This window comes from Colletotrichum higginsianum, chromosome 3 (assembly GCF_001672515.1).
Source record: "Colletotrichum higginsianum IMI 349063 chromosome 3, whole genome shotgun sequence".
Lineage (NCBI taxonomy): Eukaryota > Fungi > Ascomycota > Sordariomycetes > Glomerellales > Glomerellaceae > Colletotrichum > Colletotrichum higginsianum.
Genome location: NC_030956.1, coordinates 2548913 through 2568808, shown reverse-complemented (window position 1 = coordinate 2568808; position 19896 = coordinate 2548913). Strand labels below are relative to the sequence as shown.

The 19896-nt window shown below is 56.7% G+C and overlaps 5 protein-coding genes across 5 annotated transcripts; 2 read left to right on the top strand and 3 right to left on the bottom strand.

Moving 5' to 3' along the window:
- Positions 1 to 158: 158 nt before the first annotated feature.
- CH63R_04317 (Farnesyl pyrophosphate synthase) lies at positions 159 to 1404 on the bottom strand (the record flags this gene model as incomplete). The annotated part of the gene is made up of 2 exons (XM_018299292.1): positions 159 to 1082; positions 1195 to 1404. 2 exons carry the CDS (start codon positions 1402 to 1404, stop codon positions 159 to 161), a joined length of 1134 nt encoding a protein of 377 aa, XP_018160538.1.
- Positions 1405 to 2325: 921 nt separating this feature from the next.
- CH63R_04316 (Tetratricopeptide) lies at positions 2326 to 4515 on the top strand (the record flags this gene model as incomplete). Its single annotated transcript, XM_018299291.1, has 4 exons — positions 2326 to 2399; positions 2486 to 3046; positions 3104 to 3236; positions 3289 to 4515. 4 exons carry the CDS (start codon positions 2326 to 2328, stop codon positions 4513 to 4515), a joined length of 1995 nt encoding a protein of 664 aa, XP_018160537.1.
- Positions 4516 to 6643: 2128 nt separating this feature from the next.
- CH63R_04315 (Mmc protein) lies at positions 6644 to 7545 on the bottom strand (the record flags this gene model as incomplete). Its single annotated transcript, XM_018299290.1, has 3 exons — positions 6644 to 7233; positions 7299 to 7368; positions 7426 to 7545. 3 exons carry the CDS (start codon positions 7543 to 7545, stop codon positions 6644 to 6646), a joined length of 780 nt encoding a protein of 259 aa, XP_018160536.1.
- Positions 7546 to 13826: 6281 nt separating this feature from the next.
- CH63R_04314 (DNase1 protein) lies at positions 13827 to 14799 on the top strand (the record flags this gene model as incomplete). Its single annotated transcript, XM_018299289.1, has 2 exons — positions 13827 to 14332; positions 14370 to 14799. The coding sequence occupies 2 exons, from the start codon at positions 13827 to 13829 to the stop codon at positions 14797 to 14799; spliced, it is 936 nt and encodes a 311-aa protein (XP_018160535.1).
- Positions 14800 to 16092: 1293 nt separating this feature from the next.
- Positions 16093 to 19659, bottom strand: CH63R_04313 (Garp complex component; the record flags this gene model as incomplete). Its single annotated transcript, XM_018299288.1, has 4 exons — positions 16093 to 16366; positions 16426 to 19327; positions 19382 to 19512; positions 19568 to 19659. The coding sequence occupies 4 exons, from the start codon at positions 19657 to 19659 to the stop codon at positions 16093 to 16095; spliced, it is 3399 nt and encodes a 1132-aa protein (XP_018160534.1).
- Positions 19660 to 19896: the final 237 nt, after the last annotated feature.

Here is a 19896-nt window from a genome sequence, read left to right as displayed (position 1 = left end):
CAATCCGACTCAGGTATGTTTCTCTCTCTCCTTGCCCCTTTGTTGACGACGCATGCGAGAACTCCCACTCCCCGCCCGGCTCTGGCGACGGTGTAACGACGAAGGGCCACGCAGAGAGACCGCATTAATTATGTATGAAGGGGGGGAACAGACACGGCCTACTTGCTGCGCTTGTAGATCTTGGCGAGGAAGGCCTCAAAGATGCCCTTCTTGAGACCCTCGCTCTCGTCAATGTTGTCAATCATGACCTTGATTTCGTTGGCGCGCTTTTCCTCGAACTCGTGGTAGCGCTCCTTGAGCTTCATGTCGTCAAAGAGCTTCTTGATGACGGCCTCCTTGGCCTTATCCTTCTGGCCGTAGTTGTCCTCGAGGATCTTGCGCTGCTCGGGGGTGGCGATCTGCAGTGCCTGGTTGACGAGCCAGCTGCACTTGTTGTCCATGATATCGGTGCCGATCTTGCCAATGTGCTCGGGCAGGCCGAAGTTGTCGAGGTAGTCATCCTGGATCTGGAAGTACTCACCGAGGGGGATGAGGATGTCCTCGGCCTGCTTGAGGTTCTTGGGGGTGGCGATGTTGAGGCAGTGGAGGGCGAGGGCGACGGGCAGGTAGAAGGAGTAGTAGGCCGTCTTGTAGACGACAATGAAGCGGTACTTCTCCATGCTGAAGTTGTCGAGGTTGACCTGCTCCTCGGGGGCCGTCAGGAGGTCGCAGAGCTGGCCAAGCTCGGTCTGGAAGGTGACCTCGTGGAAAAGCTCGAGCAGGTCGACGTAGCTAGCGTGCTCGCGGAAGAACTTGCGCAGCAGCGTGTAGATGGCGGCCTCGAGCAAGAAGGCGTCGTTGATGGCGACCATGCCGACGCCTTCGTGTCTGTACCAACAGGGCTTGCCGCGGCGCGTGATGCTGCTGTCCATGATGTCGTCCGAAACGAGGAAGAAGGCCTGCAGGAGCTCCGTCATCCAGCCGAGCGTCGCCGCCTGGAAATACTCCTCCTCGTTGAGGGGCTTGTCGAGCAGCAGGGAGACCGAGTCGGGGACCGACATGCCGCGGTTGCATTTTCCGCCGAGGGTGTTGATCTCGAGACTCTGTTGGGGTGCAAAAAAAGGCGGAAACAGTCAATCTTCAATGTTCTTCTTTTTCTTCTTCTTCCCCCCCTTTTTGGTGGCTCCATGTCCATCATCAGAGGAGAAATCACACGCGCCAGCACGATGGACGGCCCGGTGGTTCCAGGTCGTCGCGACGGCGGTGGCGGTGGACCTCGGCGGGTTGGTGTGGCTGTATGCTTGCCTTCTTGTACCATGCCAGCTCCTCCTTGGGAAGCTTGTACTTTTGCGCGTGCTCGAGGAGGACCTCCTCGAGCTTGGGGAATACCGATTCGAACTCGGCGAGGGTCGTCTTCTTGGCCATCTTGACTGGTGCGGTGTGGTGTGACTGCCGGCTCGGCGCGGTGTGGTTTGTTGGGTAGGGAAGTCTTTAAAGGGGTAACTTGTTAGCAAGGATGAATCCGCAAGAATAGACAGCTATCGATTGCTCCGGGTTGGGAGAGGAGAAGAAGGGGGAAGAAGAAGCAAGGAGAGACGGGGAAGGACGAACCTGTCGGAGGATGATCGTTGGGCAATTTCCGCGGTTTGTTATCGCAGCAGAAATTAAAATGCGCCGGCGTCTATAAGTAAATTGGTTTTACATCCGAAAAGTGCGGGCAGGTGAGATACGAAGTGTACCCCTCATCCGATCTTCGCGCACCATTTGGGCAGGCGGTGGCGGGGCACTTTTCCCATGTCACCGGCCGATACAAGCGGGAATTCGGGATGACAGCCCGTCCCATGCGTCCCCCCTCCAGAGGCCCAGGCGTTGACAGTCACTGCTATCCAATCAACTTCCAAGATTTTGGGTCGGCCGGCGCTTTAGTGGCCGCTCATCGGGAGGAGTGGAGACGAGGGCCACGGCAGGCGGTCAGGGTAAACAGCACCGTTCCAGTGTTACTTTAGCGTAGGTTGGTAGGTAGTTGCGCCCAGCACACGCGCCGGGGGATCTCCCTTGTGGATCGTTTTCTGCCGTTGAGCCTTACTACGTCAGGTCAAAGAAATACAACACTTACATCGCCAACCTTAGCAGCCCTGCTTCCCCTGCCTTTGCTCTCCTCGGCTTTCTCATTTTGCGGAAGAGACAATCAATCGTTGGGACGTAATTGCTACTCTCGAATACGGACCAATTGGACGTTACGCGGCTGTCTACTGTGCCTACTGTCCACCACGCGCGACAGCAAAACAAAAGGCCGACCGACCGACCGACATATTTGCTTGGCATTCCGGCCAAGGATGCCCAGAGATGTCGCTCAATGAGAATGAGCTGTCGCAGCTCCGCGAGTCGCTCCAGGATGCCGTCGTGAAGTGTTCCGAGCGGTGTCTATACTCGTCCGCGAAATGGCAAGCTCCATGTCGCCCCAGCGCATGAAGATCTTTGCACATGACGGCTGACCTGATCTCAGGGCGGCAGAGCTCCTCAATGCGATCCCCGAACCCTCCGCCGATGCTGCCGATGCTACCGATGCTGATTCCCGATATGTCCCAACCGTCCTCACACCGAACGCCGATCCCGAAGAGGCCCTCCTCGAGGCCAGAGAGATCAACAAGTACCTGCTGGCGAAAGCCTTCTTCGACACGAGGGAGTTTGACCGCTGCGCCGCCGTCTTTTTGCCCGATTCCGTTATGTCCAGTGTTTTGAGTTCCAATCCGGAAGGGGTATCAGGGTCATCCAAGGGAAAGGGAAAGGCGAAAGGGGGGGAGGCCGAGACGACGAGGGCCGCGGGCAGCAGCACCGAACTGCCCCGGCTAAGCCAGAAGAGCTTGTTCCTGGCCTTATACGCCAAGTTCATGGCCGGGGAGAAGCGCAAAGACGAGGATTCCGAGATGGTGATGGGGCCGCAAGACCTCGGGAACGTCATCAACAAGCAGCTGAACACCGTCAGCCGGTTCCTCAGCAACTGGTTCGACGAGCGCACGACGGACGATGGCGAGGTCCTCGGTAGTCAGGGATGGCTGGAGTACCTGTGAGCAGATACGCAATTGCTTGTGTGTGCGCGCATGCGTTGCTGACGACTTTTCAGTTACGGCATGGTCCTTGCAAAGGAGAAGAACGAGGACAGGGCGATGGACTACTTCGTGCGAAGCGTCCACTTGTATCCGATGAATTGGGGCTGTTGGCTAGAAATGACCCAGCTCATCTCTCGCGTGGACGATGTAAGTCCCTGACCCGTCGAGTCTGAACAACGAGCAAGCTAACGCCCACCAGCTTGGCCGCATAGCAGAACATCTCCCCCAAAACATCGTCTCCTTTATCTGGCATCTCTACACATCACTCGAACTCTACCAAGCGACACCGGAACTGGCCAACTCATTGGACTCGCTGATGGGCATATTCCCAGACTCGTCGTTTCTTCTCACGTGCAACGCCATGCTGACGTACCACTCGAAAGATCTTGTAGCTGCCGAACAACATTTCAGTCGGTTGCTGTCGCTACACCCTCACAGGCTTGACTCGCTGGACCATTACTCCAACATCCTCTACGTCATGAACCTGAGGCCGAAGCTCGCGTTCCTCGCGCACCTGTGCTCGAGCATCGACAAGTTCCGGCCAGAGTCCTGCGTTGTGGTGGGCAACTACTACTCCCTCCTGTCCATGCACGAGAAGGCGGTGCACTACTTCCGTCGAGCTCTGACTCTTGACCGGACCTGCCTCTCGGCATGGACGCTCATGGGCCACGAGTACGTGGAAATGAAGAACACTCATGCGGCAATCGAATCGTACCGCCGCGCAGTCGATGCCAACCGCCGTGACTATCGGGCATGGTACGGCCTCGGCCAGGCGTATGAGATGCTGGAGATGCACACCTATAGTCTCTGGTACTACAAGAAGGCAGCTGGCCTGAGGCCCTGGGACGGCAAGATGTGGTTGGCTGTCGGTTCATGTTTGCAGAAGATGGGTCGCGACCAGGACGGCATCAAAGCGCTGAAGAGGGCTTTGTTAGCTGAAGCATACTACGACAGTGGGAACAGCTTCGGTAGCGGGGGAGACTTCCTCAGCAGCCGCGGCGCCACAGGTCACCTGGACCCGGAGCTGCTCTTCCAGATCGCCAGCATGTACGACCACCTCGGCGACGAGGAAGAGGCAAAGGCATACATGGAGCTCTGTCTCGCGCAAGAAGGGGGGGAACCAACCGCCGACAACGCGTTGAACGAATCGATCGCGATACACAACGACTCCCCCGGCGCATCGGACGACGAGGGTAACGGAGACGGCCTGAAGGAGGGCGCAAACGAAGGCACTGGCGTGACTGCGTCGACAAGCAAGGCACGCATGTGGCTCGCGAAGCATGCCATGCGGACTGCGGACTACGCGACGGCGAATCGGCTGGGAACGGAGCTGACGCAGGACGGCTTCGAGGTCGAGGAGGCCAAGGCTCTCGTGAGGGAGGCCAGAGTTCGCATTAGGAATGCGGAACCAGGCCTCACTCCTTGATTCGGCATCGACGGCAAATAGTTGTGGTGTTGTGCGGAAAGCGTCGGGTGTTGTGGTCAACACAAGTTCATGACGTCGTTGGATGCCGTGATGGTTTGTGTGGCCGGCAGGCACCTTGACGTGATGATCAACGAGTCTTGCTAGGGGGGCTAGGGCGTGTGTAGTTGACGGGGTTTCATATCACTCATGCGGAACGAACCCCTCGTATCAACCAAGATGGAAACACCACACGGTCTGGCTGCAAACCTTTGGTGGCAGTTCTGCACCCGGCGGAGCTGCACTTTCCTGTGGCGCAACTCCCCAATGGAAGACCACGTGATCAGAGTCGTCTATGATCAGGCATGCCACCAGAACTCGGCAGGATAGAACCGCCCTCGTATCGGATTATGTCTGGTATCCGAGAGGGCGGGTTGTGATGGCTTAGATGGTTGCTCAAACTATCCCAGGCATAGAGTAATGAGATACCACAAAATGACCAGCATGCTTTCCCAAACTCCAACCGTGTGTGCCAACCTACAGATCACGGGTCCACATTGTCAACGGGACCGTCGCCGACATACAGAGTACGGGGGACGGTTTTTCGTCTCTGTTGCGTAGTACGGGCCCTTGCGCGCTTACACATTTTACGGAAGACCAGATCCGGCAGGTCCGGCGCCGTGTGACGATCCACCACTCCACCTCCGGTCCCCGCCCCCCGTCCCCCGCCTCCGCCATTTTATTAGGTCAATGCTTGCTCGTAAGCGCTTGTAAATAGCCTCACGATCGGCTCGATGTCTCGACGACGGAAGGAGATGCGACATTTTCCTTGCGGGGAGGAGAAGGAGGGGAAGAACGGCCGCAGGTCGTTGGGCTAGGCCGATTTCAGTGGTGGATCAAGTGACGCAGGAAAGAAAACAGGCCCCCAAATACGAGGTTTCCCGCGCCGCTCTTTTCTTCTCGACTCTTTTGTCTCTACTCCATCCTTCCGCATGCCGCTGTCCCCAATGATAGCACCCCCTTGTCCGAGCGTGCCTTTGTTTTCGTACCGGTCCACGAACTACACGCTTGGCTCGTGGCCGGGGAGCGGAGGGGGGCGGTCTTGCGTTCAACCCCTGTCCCGGCGACCACCGGCGACACCCAACCCATGGAGGCCAAGGGCGCGGGGCAGCTCCAAGCTTATCGGTGACAAGCGGACGACATGAGGGGAAGAAGGGAGCATCCGAGCGGTGAACCACGCGGTCTTTTCTCTATAATGGTCGGGTTGGTGGGGGGGGAGACCTACCAATGTGATGTGATGTGGTTGGGTGACTGCACGGGAGGCCTGCTTCTTCCGGTGGCTCGCGGAAGTGCGTGCAGGTCGGCGGGCTGGAATACGAAGAGGTGCATGAGAACCCTCTATCTGGACGACTCGGAGCTCGCGGTCGGTTCGTTCGGCCAACGAATGGCGTTTCCATGCTTCTTCCGCCAACTCCCTCCCGGTCGGGGTATATGACTGCTGCTAGAGGGTTCTGCCGGCCACGAGGCGGCGGGCGGGCAGATCAATCGAGGCCGTCCCTCGCTGTGGTTCGCTGGACGGCACAAGACCGATGGTCAGCAACTCCGCGCATGCGGTCAGCTGCAAGAGAACGATATTCTTGGCATTGGCGCCATGTCGATAGATAACGCCGCGTCGTGACACGAGCCCTGGATCTCCGTTCGCCAATAGCCGCCATCACCACGTCGAGGGACACCGGCAACCTGATGGCATTGGTTTGTCAAAGGATCGTTTTGGCGAAGCTCGCTTCCCCTCGCGAGCATCCCGTTTGTGTGTATTATCATTACTCGTAAAGACTGTCTGTGTATGCGGATGACACCTCCGGTTATGGCAGAACTCCGGCTCCTTCTTTTCTCTCCTTCTCTCCATACTCCAGTAGATGACCTCCGTGCTTCCCAAGTATTCAAAATGCCGTATGGTATCAATATATGTATAAAAAACGCAATTGCTCATCCGGGTTTCCCCTCCCACTTTTGCCGGCCATAAAGGAAGGTTCAGAATATAAAAAAAGGGATGCGTTCCCAAGACATTACGTCTCATGACAATGAATCGACTCTCGCCCAGCCTTACGAGAGAGGCTCGGCTGAACTCCCCCATAAAAATTGATGTTTAGATTTAGATGAGTAGTGCGAAAAGTCCGGCCAGGACAACGGCGCCGGCGCTCGCGGTGAGCGCTCCAGCCCCGCTCCCGGGGACGGTGACGGGTCGAGTGGTCGACGGGCCGACGGGCGTTCTGCTCGGGAGCTCTGTGACGGGAGTCGTGTGGGTGACGGGGGTGGTGTGGCCGATGTTCGTCACCGCGGGCGGCGTGACGACGATGACGACGGTCGAGGTGACGTTGGAGTGGTGGCTGGGCTTGGGCGGCTTGGGGGTGACGGTCTCAGTATGAGGTGGGTACTCCGTGGTCTTGGGCGGCTTGGGCGTGTGCTCGATCACGGTGGTGTTATGGTAGGTGGGCTTGGGGGGCTTGGGGGTGACGGTCTCAGTATGAGGTGGGTACTCCGTGGTCTTGGGCGGCTTAGGCGTGTGCTCGATCACGGTGGTGTTGTGGTAGGTGGGCTTGGGGGGCGGAGTCTTGATGGTCTTGATGGTGGTGCTGAGGACAGGCGGGGGGACCACCGTGGTGTTCACCGCCGGCGGAGGGTAGATCGTCTTGGTTGTGGTGTACGGGGGCGGCCGGTGGGTGGTGATGGTGCAGGGACAATCTGTATTCAGTGTGTTAAAGAGTGTACTCTCGTCCATATGAGGCCTGCGCATGGGAGCATCTTACTCGTGATGGTGAGCGTGGTTGCCGAGGTTGCCGTGTAAGTGACGTTCTGGTGGATGAAGGTGGTGGGCGACTGCGGTAAAGTTAGCCTAGTGATCCAGGCGCTGTTCTATGTCAACTCAAGACTCACAGGACAGTACGTCTCGTAGGCTGTGGTGATGACCGTGGTGTAGATAGTCCTGGCATCCGTCCCTCCTGCCTGGGCACAGGTTACGAGCCCAGCGGCGGACACCAACTGCGAAAACTTCATTGCGTAGTGAAAGCGAGTGTCTCTTGTATTAGCGAGAGTCGTTTGCCAAAGGCACGCGGTAAAGCAAGTGGGTGACGTGGGGTAGGTGTAAGTTGAAGCTACTGCTATGACTCTTGAGATGAACAAGAACCATCCAGGAGAGGCACCCGATCACCTTTTGTACATCGCGAAGGCGGGACCGCCATGCGAGGAGACAAACTCATCGTGCAGAAGGCCTTGGAACCAATGCTTACACTGCTTAGAGCTGTTTGCTGCCGTAGAAGCGATCTTACCGGGCCTGCAGACCCTTGGATAGTCAGTCAGTCGGGCGAGCCGCTTCAGCCCCCCTTGCCGGATTCGACCGTCGATGGCCTCGGCAACGATACGCTTTGAGGTGTCGATGACTGTACGCACCTTGCAAGTGGCGCGCACCGCCGTGCCAGATGGGGCCAAGAGGCAGAGTGTGACTCTGTTGCCGACGGTGCGGACGATCAAGATACGAGGCGGTCTTTGCCCTGCCAGGCCTGGTGCGGGATGGTGCCATCGATTTTGCTGGCACGATAGCAGTGAGGGGGGTTGGCGGCCTGCGTATATCACGCAACTTCCCATTGGGCCGGTCACTTTATTGATTTCCTTTTGGGCAAGTGACTATGTGATGGCAGGGGTCCAGCGGTGACGGCTCGTGTTGTCAACCACGGTGTCTCCAGGTTTGGGTAAGCATCGTGTAAAGCCGACACAATGCTTACTCTCAGTCTCAGGAAACATCGTCTTTGGAATAAATCTATGCAAGCACTCCATCGCATGATGGAAGGAAGCAGAGCGCCATTGTCTGACCCGGGCTTCGTGTCACAGAACAGCGAGCTCACAAAACCGCCTATACGATAACGAATCGTCAGCAGTCAACTCGACTAACTAAAACTTGACGGGTTGGCAAGTGTTTACGAACTGCAAAAGCGAGTCCAAATAAAATACAGCACCCGGGGCTTGGCATGCGAAGCTCGTGTTCGGCGCTTTTTTAGCGCTTTGTGAGTTTTCACGGGCCGATGTGACCAACACGCCCGCCACGATGTTGCTTATGAATGTCGAAGAATCGTGTGGCCGGCCAGTGGCGCAGCAGATGATGCTGTCAGCACAAGCATACTTTTTCAGCACTTGCTACCAATGCCCTACGACGACTGTTCGTTATGCTATGCTTGGCTGTTGTATTGAAAGCTCTGAAGAAACTTGCGTCCAGTATCTGTACACCTCGCAAAGTGCTGACGCCTGCACTGCAGACCAGACCCCGCGCACTCGCGAGGGGGCTGGCACGGTCGTCATGAGCCATCCGCGAAAGGATGTGAGGAAAAAGGAAGAACAAACGAAGAAGACGGCGGCAGCTGTTCAAGCAATGCCCTACACTTGCCAAACAGGTGGCTAGCTACAGCGTAAATGCCGCTTGGTATCTCGCATCACACGATGGCGTTGGCTTCCCATCTCGAAGGACCGGAAATGCCCATCCAGGCACTCGAGCGAAGCGAAAGCACTCAGCAAATGTGATTTTCTTGATGGTTGAATTTCCCGCGGTAATAAGTGCCCCCAAACAGACAAGCCTGGAGCACATCAGCCGCGACAACTTTTATCGACAAGAGGCGCAAATATTAGGTATTTAACGCTGGTCCCTTGGGTGTGCCTCCAAAGGTTGTCAACTCGATCGTTGGTCCACTCATAAACTGGGAAAGACTTGGCTACAGAGCTGTCACGATATTGGAAAGAGGCTTCCTTCCTGAAGCCGTGGGCACTCGACACCGTTCATACTTCAAGGTTCGAGGGGCTTAAGCCGGAAGAGATATCTCTTGCTTGCCCAGTTTCGTTTCGCCTGTAAGCAACGGCTGCTGGCTGAACTTGGATACGTAACTGCTTCTGGCTGAGCGGGACGCCTTCGGACAGACTTCAGTGGAGAAGTGTTCGCCGCCGCAATAGTCGTGACGTGCGCGCGGTGGGCGGGAGGCAGATCGCCTACTACCAAGAAGACCAAGAGGCCCAGACTCAAAAGGTTTTCATCTCCATTCATCCGTCTTGCGATTGAGTCGCGAGTCCGGCTGGATCGGCGGCGATTTTGGGCCTGTTGTGGACATGGTTTGCGGGGGGGGGGGGGGGGGGGGGGGGGAGGATACACTCGCGCAGATGACGGAACCGTAGGGCAGATGGCGGGGGGAGGGAGGGGGAGAGTCGATGGGCGTGATGAAGCCAGACAGAGCCAGTCACCGGTCACTCGACGCAGAAAGGCTGATGGACAATTGGCGATGGATGCTACTGGAGGCAACCCGCGGCCGGAATCCAGACTGCGGTGTTCCACCGGCAGCATGCAATGGAAGGCCGGTGGAGAAAGAAACGCCTTCTTGACTGGTGGAATGGTGATGATGGTGTGAGGGAATAGGGCAAGGCCAGGCGCCGCCGGTTGGGAAACGGCCGATGAATCGACGACAAGCCCGGCGCAAACGGAAGAAGGTTGTGTACAGTGTACGTTTACGGAGCAAGGGCCGCACTACAAACCAATGACACACCAACAAGGTGAAGGCTCTCTCCCCAAGTTCCGTCTTATTGACGGTCTCTGCATTTGAATGGAAACTCACCTGAAGATGGACCCGCAGAAGCCCCGTTCGTGAACGGACCTTCTTTCCGTTTAAGGTTGGCTTGGCCATTGACAGGTTTGTACCAGTGTACAGAGCACTCCAGTGCGGAGTACGTACCATTCGGTGCCTGCCTTGGATGACCTGCTCATTCATCCGTCAATCCTACGTTGGCGGGCCGTCACACGCAACAAACCACGCAGCAGCTTCGGCAATGGCAGTCACAGCTAGCAGTCACAAGCCGTTTTTCTCTGCGGTCTGCACCCGTCTGTCCACTGCGCCGTGGACTTGGTCTGCCCGGTAACTAAGCGATGATCAGCGGGCCCAGGCTGCGGCCGAGGACGGTCCCCGTCCCAATGATCATCTCAACGGGCCGCCAGGGACACACGTTGCATACCATGCGAACAATGGGCAAGCAGCAAAGCTTGCTCGTGCCTGTGCAACCTTGCTGCTGCTTACCAGGACCGAGCACGTGTGCCCGAGACCAAGTCGGGGAAAGATGCCCAGTTGGCAGTGGGTAAGAGTTCTATGGGTGAGCATCCGATCTGACGGTATTACGATTTGCAGCACATCTCTCACCTTAAAACCGTACCTTATATGCCACCTTAAATGGCCTGCCTGACAACTAGCCACCTCGTAAGCCCGCTCCCCGCCTCTGATTCCTGACCGAGTCATCGAACTCTCTCGGCTCCTCGGAAGTGTTGGTAGACGTGGGCCGGAAGCGAAGGACAACTCGGCGAGACTCGACTCGTCAGCGTGTGCGGTGGCGTCGGGCCTACGCCGTAGCGTAGGCTACACGTTGCCCTGCAGACGCATGGCGGTCCGGATGACTCAAGTCAAGCACAATAACGTATCCGTACGGGTACAATCAGCTGAAAATCCTTTTTTTTTTTTCTCTTGCGAAAACTCAGCAGGAAAGACGAGACCGCTGTGCCTGAGAGTCCAGGCCAAACGAGATATGCAGGCACAAACGCCATACGTAGCATTGGCGGGACTGGGCCTGCGTGAATAAACTTGTTCCTGGCAGGTGGCGAGCGGCACGCAGGCCGCAAGCAGGTGCGGGTGGGGTCCCAGAGCAGCCGGGACCGTGATCAGGGCAGTGTCCGGAGAACTCTATCCAGTACTGGATACGGAGATGTTCCGAGATATTGTTAGCAACGAAGCGGCCTTAGCTATCCGTCATCTATCGTTGCGAGTAGCTCGGTTCCGTCGCTGTACAGCCTCCCTACAGTGTTCGGAGCACCACGCACTCGGGCTATGATCGACAGGCACCACCACCCACCCATCTCACACCCTCGTTGCGCTCATGTCCTGTTCCTGGTTTCGACTTCTCACCACGGCCCTCGGGTCTCGACGCCTTGAGCTGAACCTCGCTCCCCGATTCGTCAACCGAAGCCCAAGCCTCACACAAAATTTTATTCTTTCTCCCCCTTCAAACCCTCTTCCCAGCAGTCTTCGGGTGTACCTTGCAAGCCATGTCCCTTCTGGCTGGGGCTGCAGTCTGCTGCCAGGGAACAGAAGAGGCATTTTACGCCGTCGTGAAATCGCCCCCATCCGTCAAGGAAAGACTGATGAAGGATTACCAACCGAGATGGTTGTGACTGATACAATGACGGGCATATCATTCTTTGGGGTTTTCCTCCTCTCCCTGCTTCAGTCAGCAGCAGTCTAGCCCCCCCCCTTTTGCGTCGGCAACAAGACCATTGCTGTCAAATCGTCACAAGCTTCGACGCATGTAAGTGCTGTCGTCTGGTTTCTTGGTCCGTCACCTGCATCTCATCCGTCACATTGATCGGCCGTCGTTGCCATTTCCCTACTCGGCTACTCCAGATGAACCGGTGCCGTGGGAAGTGATGCCACCGTCTGCCGCCTGGGCGTTCACCCAAATGGCATAGCCAGCACGGCTCTCCCGCGCGCGTTCCCTCCCAACTTCCGTCCGGCTGCTCAACCCGGCGTCCCTGGCAACGGGGTTTGCTCGGCAGTGGCCGGTACATCTTTCCCAATTGTCTTGGCTGTCCGAGGCTCGGCCAGGGGCACGCACGGTGCTTAGGGCAACTGGGCAAGGAGGGACGGGGTGGGTGGGGGAAGAGGTGAGGGGCCAAGCCATTCCAAGGGATACCACCCCCGTCATGGGCCGTAATGACCATGTCTGGCTACGAATCATGAGCCGCGGTGCTAATTTGTCGTGCCGGCACATTGGCCTGCGCCGAACCAAGTTCCACGACCTCTTCTATTCGGCCTGTCAGGGTACGCCACGCGGAGTTGGTTCTTAGCGTCAGGTACCGGCCACAAATCAGCAGCAAGGTCGTCCAACGACGATGCCAAACTGACGTCCGTTAGTGACGCAGTTACATCTGCGACTTAAAAAGGAAAAGAATTGTGGGGGAAAAAACCAACAGCCCACGCCAAAGGCTGACGCCCGCGGTCCTCTTTGCCAGCAGGTATTTGCAGGCAGCCGACGCCGAGTAACTCGATAACACATTGCGCCTCGTCCACAGTCCGTCACCTTTTGGTGTCTCGAATCCCTCGACTACGTACCCGACTACCCGCTGCCCAGTTGGCAGTCCGTGGGCGTCAGCGCCTGGCTCGTTCTTTCTGCCGCGTTGCTCCCGTGCGCCCTGGGCCATGGTCAGGTCATGGGGGATGGCTGGCTTCCTAACTCTAGAAACGAAGAAGGAACTACAGAAACAGCCTGGAGCCGTCTGAGAACAGGCACCAATACTCTTAGATAGCAGTCTTGATTTAGAGATGTCTGTGAAAACAATCTTTTGGGGGGGAGGGTTCTTTGCCCCTGTTCCAGTTCCCAAACGCTCCATGAGCCTGCCAGCCGGCCATCCAGAATGACCAGGCGTCGGTGCGCTCAAACCCTGTCTAGGTACCTAGTGTTGGCGAGCCGAGAAGGATGGTCGAGCTGTTGGTCCAGACCGAAAACTCTGAGCCTTGGTGAGGCCATTGTTGTACGCCCACATCCAATCATGGCTGACAAGTTACGACGGCATGTACAAGTTACAAGACTCATGGCCCACGTATCCAAGCCCACTCTCCGATGGAGGCTTTGCTCCATGCAACTCTGGGAAACACACCCTCGGGCAGATGCTCTCCACTGCGGTAGTCAAACCGTTTCCACGTCTTCACCTCAGGTTCTGGACGCCTCCAGCTCCGCTCCCCACTGGCCGGTCATCCATCTCGCAGGCAAGGAGGGAGAGAGTCATCTGCAGTCTCTTTGCCCCCGTCGTTCCCTCCTGACATATGTGTATAAGTACGGCCCCGTCCCTGTGAGGTATTCTCTCCCCCGGTTTTGTTTGAATCCCTATCCCACATCACTATCCTTTCGGTGGCCGAGCCTCTAACACACTTTTGTCTATCCAGACAGCCTCATTCTCTTCACATCTCAAAGCTTCTCACTCCTTTCTGAAAGCAACTGTAAACGGCCCCGGCCCGTTCAAACCCCCATCATCCCTCACAACCAAAGCTCGAATCTTACCACCAACACCCGTACCTGGGCCAAAACTCCATTCCACGATCAGCTAGACGCTTTTCAAGAGAATCACTCCTTCTCAACTGCCTTGAACCTGCACTCCCGTTGTTGACAACGATTGCGGAACCCCTTTTCAAAGCCTCACGTTCAACTCGCTTCACACAACCGCCTCCGGCACTTACACACCAACCAAGCCCACACCCAACACCCTCAAAATGCAGTTCAGCATCCTCTCCCTCCTCGGCTCCGCCGCCCTCGCCGCCGCCACCAACACGGTCACCTTCAAGTCCCTGGATGACGTTACCCGCACCATCCACTTCACCCCCAACTCGGGCCTCGCCTCGGTCGAGTCGGTCGATGTCCCCGGCAACGGCGAGGTCAAGGTCGAGATCCCCGAGGCCTGGATCGGTAACTGGTACGCCGTCTCGGAGGGTGCCGACAATGCCGCCGGCATGCTCGGCGAAGTCGCCTTCAACGGCTGGAACGGCCTGACCTACTTCGATGTCTCCGCCATTGTCGACCCCAGTGACCACGACGGCGTCAAGAAGATGTGGCCCGCCAGCGGCTCCGACCCTATCTCCGGCTGCGACTTCTTCCCCTGCCCCAACGCCTACTACCTCCCCGACGACGTCCAGACAAAGGTCACGTCCGAGACCGATCTCATCTGCACCCTCGGCAACAACGGCGCCGTCTCCCGCCGCGACGTCGACGACCACCACGAGTCCCCTAGCTACAAGCGCGACTTCGTCCAGGGCAAGTGGTCCAACTGAAGACTTTCGTCGTCCGTTTTCTGCATTTTGTTTCTCTCTCCATCCGAGAAAAGAGAACAATCACTTTTGCCGCGGTGGCCGATACATCGGTCCCGTGTGCCTCTCGCGCTGTGCGCTACGACTTCATGACCTCACCGACCTTTTCAGGATGAGAATGAGCCCTCAAGAGGATTCAGCACACCATTCCTTTCTTTTCTTTCCCTCTCTGTTATACCACAGAAAAGAGATACCCCCATCACACAGCTGGGCAAAAAGCGCGGCTACGCGGGTGGGCTTAGCGGGGAAAGCAAACCAAGTCTTGTCTTTTTTTTCCTCTTTGGGACATATAGAATCTTCTTCTTGGAAACCAACCTTTTTTGGCTATCTAAATGGGGGCGATGGTGTTTGGAGAGACTTGGGAGCAATCGGAGCAATCTAGGCGTTTCCCCCATCTTCTTCTTTCTCCCTCCCCCGCGACAGAGCTCAATTATTGTCTTTACAGTAAGCCGGTTCTCGTTGTTTTATTTATTCGTTGGCTCTGTCTGGAAGGAGGTATCTGGACTGCATTGTTATGTTTTGGTACTCAAGAGCCGAACAGGGTCAACTCTTCTCGTCGCTCCTTCACAGACGTATTAAGGATTTTTTTTTTGTTGTGCTGTCGCTCGAACAGCACTTTTCTCTTTCTATAGAGCCAGGTTCCATAAATCATCAGAAAAGAAAAGTTATAAGAATATGTCTTGAGCTTCCTGACGTGCCACGCTGGCTGCTGCCACTGTTGCTGACCTGTCGTCGTTGCCCCGGTTCCTGCGTGTTGTGTGCAACATCGATGAAGATTTGAAATGAAGGGGGGGGGGGAGGGTCGTTCATTCGCAAGCATGTGCCATCCATAGCTGTGTATTGGGCAATTGATGATCGATTGAGGAGTCTGAGCTCCCCCCTCCTCCTTCTCTCCTTAGGCGTTTAATTAGGTTTTCTCGAATAGGAGCGCAACGTCCGTTCTCCCGACCTTGTCTTTGTCTTCCTTGCTCCGTTTCCATCCCATCTCCTCTTGGGACGAACAGACAAGGCCCCCCCCCAATCTGAAGAACGTTTCAAGACGTTGGCGTCGTCGCAGCGTCCACCCCTACCCCGGTTCTTTTGGTTGGTGCGTTTTTGGCCCCTTGGGACGTACCTGGTGTACCTACCTTAGGTACCGTACGGAATAGTGGGGGGGGGGGATAAGGAGACAACCAACCCGTCGCCAGGGATTTAGACAACAAAGCAACTTCCGGGCCCAAGGCGACGTCAGCAGTCAAAGCCACGATCCGATATTCGTCAGCTCCCTTCTCGGGTACCCTTTTCACATGTGCGTATGCTCGCTCTTACGGGCCATTGAAAGGCGCGACAGAACCTTCAGGTGTTGGTGACCCGAGACGTGTGAGACCTCCCGTCCCCGACCCGGCGAGAGGCGCCTGCGGTCGCTCGACCCGCCTTCCCCGACTGCCGATGGCTGCACATCCTAGCTAGTCCCTGCTCTTTTGTGTATCGCCGGAAGCATTTGCGTCATGGAGCGTGCGACGCCCGGGGGAGGGAGAGGGCAGACAAAAAAAAAGGGGTCAAGCGGATATCGACAGGCCATGCGGCGTGCATAGAAGAAACCTCTCCAAAGACGTTGCAAACTGTATTTGACACCAGCTCTCTTAGACCCTCGATATGCTAGAAGACCCTCACTTTTAAGAAGAAAAAAACTGCATCATGATGCCTGCTTGGGCTCTTCGACAGCCGGCGGCGACTCGGCCTTCGCCGACCCCTCTGCACTCTGTCTGCTTCCTGGCTCGGCCGTCGAATTCCTGGCCGACGCCGTTGACTCCGATCCGCCGTCTGCCTGTTTTTCCGACGGCGGTGGAGATGCAGCGGCGCTCTTAATCTCCTTGGAGTTGACGATGCCCTTCAAGTAATCGCCCGCGTCCCGGAACCCGTCCAGTTTGCCGAGTTTCGCTATGAAGAAATCCACGTCTCGGAGCATGCTGTGTGCAGGTTAGCGGTATGCCTCAAAGGTTCTCCGAGCACTTCGGAGCTTGCTTACCTGTCACGACCAACAGTCGTCTTTGGGTCCGCGGCTTGGAAGACCTTGCCGAACTGGTCCTTGTAGCTTGCGAAGACAGGGCCCATGATCAGCTGCACCGAGGTTTCCGGCAGGTGTTTAGTCAGCACCCTGTGTAGAGTGGTGGTTTCCTTGGCCAGCGTCTCCATGTATGCGTGTACCGACTGGCCTTCGTCGTGGTCCCAGTCGATCGTCTTCATGGACTTGGAGTGCTGCGATGCGCGTCCGCTCATGATCTCGACCAGCTTGTCGTAGATGCTGTTCTGATGTTCCTGGAACAGGCGCCTAACCTTATCGAACTCTCCCATCAGACTTGACACACCGGCTCCTGAGCCAGCGTGCCGCCGAACGAACTCCCGAATGTGGGGGATCAATGTTACAATGAATGACAACGCCTGGGATGCCAAGGCCAGATGTCTCGTCGTGATGTTCTTCAGACCAGCAGACCGAGTGGCACCTGCACCGAGGATGAGTTGGGTGCAGCGAGAGTTGAAGAGCTGCAGATATGTGATGAGGGAGGTGGCGACGTCGGCGGCCATGGACGGAATCCCACCGATGAGGTGAAGAAAATGCGAGATGCCCTCAAGGCAGAGTATGGCAGAGTTGGGCAGCAGAAATGTCTCGCTCTCGACCTCTGCAGTTCGCGCCTTTTCCTTCCCGCCAGTGCCATTTGTTTCGGGTGGGTCCGTCGTGGCTCCGTTCAAGCCGTCCTCCTCTTGGTTCTCATCCCAGATCTTGCTGCCGTCTGACCACGCTACTGCGTCCTTGGTACTGCTCTCGAGCACTTGATTAAGAAGAGCCTTGTCCTTCTCGTTAAAGTCTTTGGCGCTCCATTGGTCCGACTCCATGCCCTGCGCCAGCTTCTGTTTCTCCGCGTCGCCGTGTTGCTGCACGAACTCCTTGATGTGGCCGTTGACCAGAGTCTTCAACGCCGTGCCGCTGCGTCCCGAGATCGCCTCGCATTCGTTGGCGAAGAAGAGATTGAGTGTGAAGTAACGAAGGAACCAAGTCAGGCTCAGATGCGTGCTCTGCTCCGATCGCACCTTCAACACTTTCACGATCTTGTCTTGAGCCACGTCGACGGCCTGTCCCACCAGATTGGCAATGTCCATAGCCTTGTGGATCTCCTCCTGAACTTCGAAGCTGGGAGAGTCGTCGAACCGGGGAAATTCCCGGTCGAACGGCGTTGGGCTCGCGAGGGGAGAGCGTATCGGTGGCGACTTGAGACCAGCAGCAGTAGCTTCTTCTGTCAAACAGCTCGCTATGTCGAGAAGCACCTTGACCTGTGTCGTTAGCCTACGGAGCGTCTCAGTGACGCCAATGTACACCGTCTTCAGCAGGTCTTCGGCATCTTTAGGATCGAGTGCCCGAAGGTTCCTCGCCAGGATGGATGATTTCTCTTGATTGGATAGGTTTCGTCCGCCGCTCATTGTTGAAGCAGACATCATGGATTCGTTGTCGTCATCGTTGGAGCTGGGCAACGGTCGGCGAATTAGGTTCCGAATTTCGCGCAGTACAGCCTCCCGGTAGCCTGCAATTGCAGTAGAAATGTGCTGGGCCCGATGAAGGCCGAGGAGGTTCGGCATGATGGCTTTGCGCAGTTCCTGTGTGGAGGTGAGATAGGCCGGTGGTCCAGTGGTGTCTCTTGCGGTGCCACCCCTCGCCCGCAATGACGAGCTGCCCCAACGGAGGAGAACGTCACGGCTCTGAACCGACTCGACGTGTCTTCGCAAATCGGCGAGCAACAAGCTCTGTACCTTGGACTCGTAAGCTTTCCCGATACGGGACCGCAGTTGCTGCAGATCGTCATTGACGCCTTGCAAAGCTGTTGCGCCCCTCAAGTCTCTCAGGCGTGACAGCGGGAGCACAGGAGGTTCCGCTTCGGGAGATTCGTCGTGCTCACCGGCTATAAGAAGCTCTAGGGTGTCTATACTGCTCAAGGCCTTGTCGATTTCGCCAGCATCCACCAGAGACTCGCACGAAACAACACCCTCGACGATTTGCCGAAGCTGTAGGACGGCGTCGTTGAGGGCTTGCACATTTTCTCGTCGCCGGCGCTTCTGCACTATGTTCAAGCCCCGGGTTGCGATTTCCTCGTCGAGGGCCTCGAGTTCCTTTCGGAGCGCTTTGATGCGATCCACTGACTCTGCAGCCTCGGAATGCAACTCGCGCAGTGAGCCGAGTGCGGTGAAGAAGGTCGTTGACGCAGTCGATATGGAGTTGATCAAATGGACCTCTATAGTGTCCATGTACCAGGAGAGTTTCTCTTGCAGGATTGCATTCGTAGCCAAAGCCTTCCGGGGAGCTACAACACTCCCGTTGTTGCCAGCCTTGTCGTCTGCACTTCCTGGTGCAGGCGGCACAACCTCCGACCTCTCGCTAACAACGTCGAAGATTCTTGGATTTTCCAGGTGAAAGTCATCGTCAAAGTAGACGTTGGGTATCGTTGACAACGGGGGCGGGCCGTGTCCACCCTTTCGGTTAAATCCAGAGCTGGAGCGTCGCAATGGCCCTGGCCCATCGATGGAAGATATCGATGCTATTGACGCGATGGACGATTTCCGTCTACCAGGCAGTCGGCCCGCGGGTTTCAGATGACCCTCATCAAGCGGGTCTGCAAAGTCGTCATGTTTACTGGATCGACGGCTTGAGGAGCCGGGCCGCTCTTCTTCTTGTTCCTTTACTCGCCGAAGCTGTTCGTAGAGAGCGCCAACTTGCGACAGATACGGTTTGAACTCGGCCGGGTCGATATGGGGGATGTTCGTCAGGGTCACGGGAGGAATATCGCGAGCGGTCGGAGGTTTATGCGCGCTGGAAGCAGGGGCGGATGTATGGGGCTGCAGGCCGGTCCGGACAATGGGCGGTTGGAGTAGGGTTGATATGGCTGACGACTTGTCAGTACGTACAGAAGGCAAAGGCTACTTGGAGCGAATAGTACCGTTTTGCCCAGATTCCAGCACGGCTGTCGCCCAACTGCTGGATGAAGTATCGAGAGAACCCCCGACTGAGTGTATGGAGCTCGCAGTCGAGCCCCGTCTCGCAGTGTGGTTTGGGTGAGCATGTCCTTGTCTAGCTGCTGTTAGGAAGGACGTGGCCGATGCAGGTCAAGGGGACGGAGACTGACTTGTGGAATGGAAACTCGCCGCGTGTGGGCGGAGGCGATAGCGACGATATCGTGTCCACCGACCTCCGGGCGCCTGGTGGTGAGGAGTACATGGTGCGAATCAATGGCTCAGGATGTAGGCTGCCGCTTGGTGTTGAGCCTAGACCTCTATCGTTTGCTACGAGTCGCAAAGAAAGCCGACAACAAGATTGGTCGACGGCCACGTAGCCAGACTACCGGGGTATCATTGCTGGGAGAGAAGCATCGGGGTGGCAATTTCAGAAAAAGACGGCTTGCAATGTCCGTGACCGATTAAGAGCAGCAACAAGCAAACGACAGATTACGGCTGG